The following is a 2,232-nucleotide window of genomic DNA, read 5'->3' on the forward strand; positions in this document are numbered from 1 at the left end:
CATAATTATAAAAAAAAAAAAAAAAAAACTCTCATTATTTGTATTAATATCTCAAGCGATTAATTTGTAAGATTAGTATGAATTACATGGTTTTCAATTTAAAACTTACTCTTTGTATATATATATATACATTGTAAAGTTATGACTTGTGTTAAAAAATTCATCTCTTTTGGTGAATATTTTGAACAAGTCTTAGATGATCATGAAACTATAAACCTTGAGATCTCAGCTTCTCTAAAAGTGTCGTAATAAGTGAATCACGTTTTTCGATTCTAGCTTCCTCTCGCTTTCTTCTCTGCTCTTCTCTTTCTCTCCATTGTTTATCGAGCATTATTCTCTCCTTCTCTAATGTTTCCATTGTTTGCCTCCATTCCATCTCCTTCATCCTCCTCTCCTCCTCTTTTGCATCATACCTCTTCATCCATTGCATTTCTATATCCATTTGTCGTTTCATATACTCTTCTAATACCTCCTTTAAGTTATTAATAGTACCATTGTTGGTATTGTCTGAATTGCCTCTGCTACTCGTACTGCTCTCTATGGCCTTTTGTTTCTTCTTGCCACTGTAATTTGCCTTCTCTACCAACCTATCTTCATTTTCATCCTCTTCGTCTGATAGAAACCACATCCCTCTTTTATTTGATTCACTTGGTATGCCTTCTGCTTCCATCCACAATATTCTTTGCATTCGGTTTGTGAAAATGGCTTGCAACTCTTTGTAGAATGGGAACTGTTGCCTCATACCTTCTTCTTCAATCGTCTCATATCCCTAGTTTCCGAACAAAAAACCATATTACTTTTCTTCGATTATGTATAGAAATAAAACCATATTCGTACATAGAAAACACCATCCGTTTGACAACAATGAAAACATTCTTACTCTGCATACAAATGTTGATCTTGTTTTTCTTCTAAAAGAACTCCTTTGCCAATCAAAAAATAACTCCAAGTCTACATCACCGTGTGTGTGTGTGTGTGTATATATATATATATATATATATATAGAGAGAGAGAGAGAGAGAGTTCAAACAAGAACATGGTTAGAATAAGAAAATATGAAAAATGTCAAATCACATGTGATCTTGTACTAAAATCACATGTGACTATGGAACACGGTCGACGGAAGATCTGAGCGGGTGACTTTGCCGGCGACCTTAGGTCAAAGTTGCGTGAATCACACATATTTTTACACAAAATTCTAGTGTAAGATCACATGTGATTTGGCCATCCTCGTTCTTTTATTTGATCACTATTTTCGTTTTAACCTAACTATATGGGTGTGTGTGTGTATAGACATATGTATGTATGAAAATTTAAATGAAAAGAGCAAAAAAGTGCGAATAAAAAGTTTACATGTAAATGATCGGCAAAGAAAATGTTCATATGCAAATAATAAGTTCAAAAGTAGGTAGATAAACGTGGATACTGCATCTTAAAAATTGAACTTATTGAATTTACCAATGATTCAAATACTTGTTTTTCATTGGCATATTCTCAACCTTTATATATATATATATATATATGCAAAAAGAAAAACTTATAGAAACAAGACAGACCTTATAACGAGTAAGGATGTTCTTCCACTTGCTTTTGCACTGTTCAACACTGCGATTATAACCCCTCTCTTTCATCTTTGCAGAGACAACTTCCCAGAGAGGCTTGTTGCGCTTGGTCTCCATGAACGTCGAATCCAGTTCCCCTCTTATCATTAACAAATCTCTCGTTTCTTGTATACTCCATTGCGGAAACCTATCACCACCACCACCTTCACTCATATGAGGAAGGTGACTAGGGTCCATATATATGTATATGTGTGTGTATGTGTGTATATATATATAAAATAGATCAAAGACAAGGGTTTCTTGAAATGTTAGACTTGATATCCTACAAGTGATGGGGTCTTTGATAAGATGGTTTGATTGAGGGTAAAGAAAAACAAGTTGAACAAGAATTTGCAATATATATATATATATATATATATATATATATATATATATATATATTGTGTGTGAATTCAAGATCTGAAATGGTCAAAGTTTAGGGAAAAAGAAAAAAAAGTATTTCTTTTGTGCTTGAATGACAAATAAAAGCATGTAATAGATTGTTGTGAAGGAATAAGATTTGGTCCTCGCGATTGAAAAGGTTATGGAGGTTATCTTTTTTAACATATTATAATAATTAATAAAATCATGTTTATAGTATGATGGATAATCGTGTGATAAGGGGATTTAA

General features: G+C 32.7%; 1 protein-coding gene across 1 annotated transcript; it reads right to left on the reverse strand.

The window, feature by feature from the left end:
* Positions 1-208: 208 nt before the first annotated feature.
* On the reverse strand, positions 209-1,775 carry LOC112511977 (trihelix transcription factor GT-3b-like). Its single transcript, XM_025117739.1, has 2 exons — positions 1,557-1,775; positions 209-769 (listed from the first exon to the last, which is right to left on the reverse strand). The coding sequence occupies exons 1-2, from the start codon at positions 1,773-1,775 to the stop codon at positions 209-211; spliced, it is 780 nt and encodes a 259-aa protein (XP_024973507.1).
* Positions 1,776-2,232: the final 457 nt, after the last annotated feature.

Source organism: Cynara cardunculus (genome assembly GCF_001531365.2).
Source record: "Cynara cardunculus var. scolymus isolate 2C chromosome LG 5, CcrdV1, whole genome shotgun sequence".
In the NCBI taxonomy this organism is placed as follows: domain Eukaryota; kingdom Viridiplantae; phylum Streptophyta; class Magnoliopsida; order Asterales; family Asteraceae; genus Cynara; species Cynara cardunculus.

Bases quoted from the DNA above. Each gene is read 5' to 3' on its own strand.
- LOC112511977 (XM_025117739.1), bottom strand. From the start codon at position 1,775: ATGAGTGAAGGTGGTGGTGGTGATAGGTTTCCGCAATGGAGTATACAA. The intron at 770-1,556 runs GTCTGTCTTGTT...TTCGGAAACTAG, and splicing joins ACATCCTTACTCGTTATAAG to GGATATGAGACGATTGAAGA.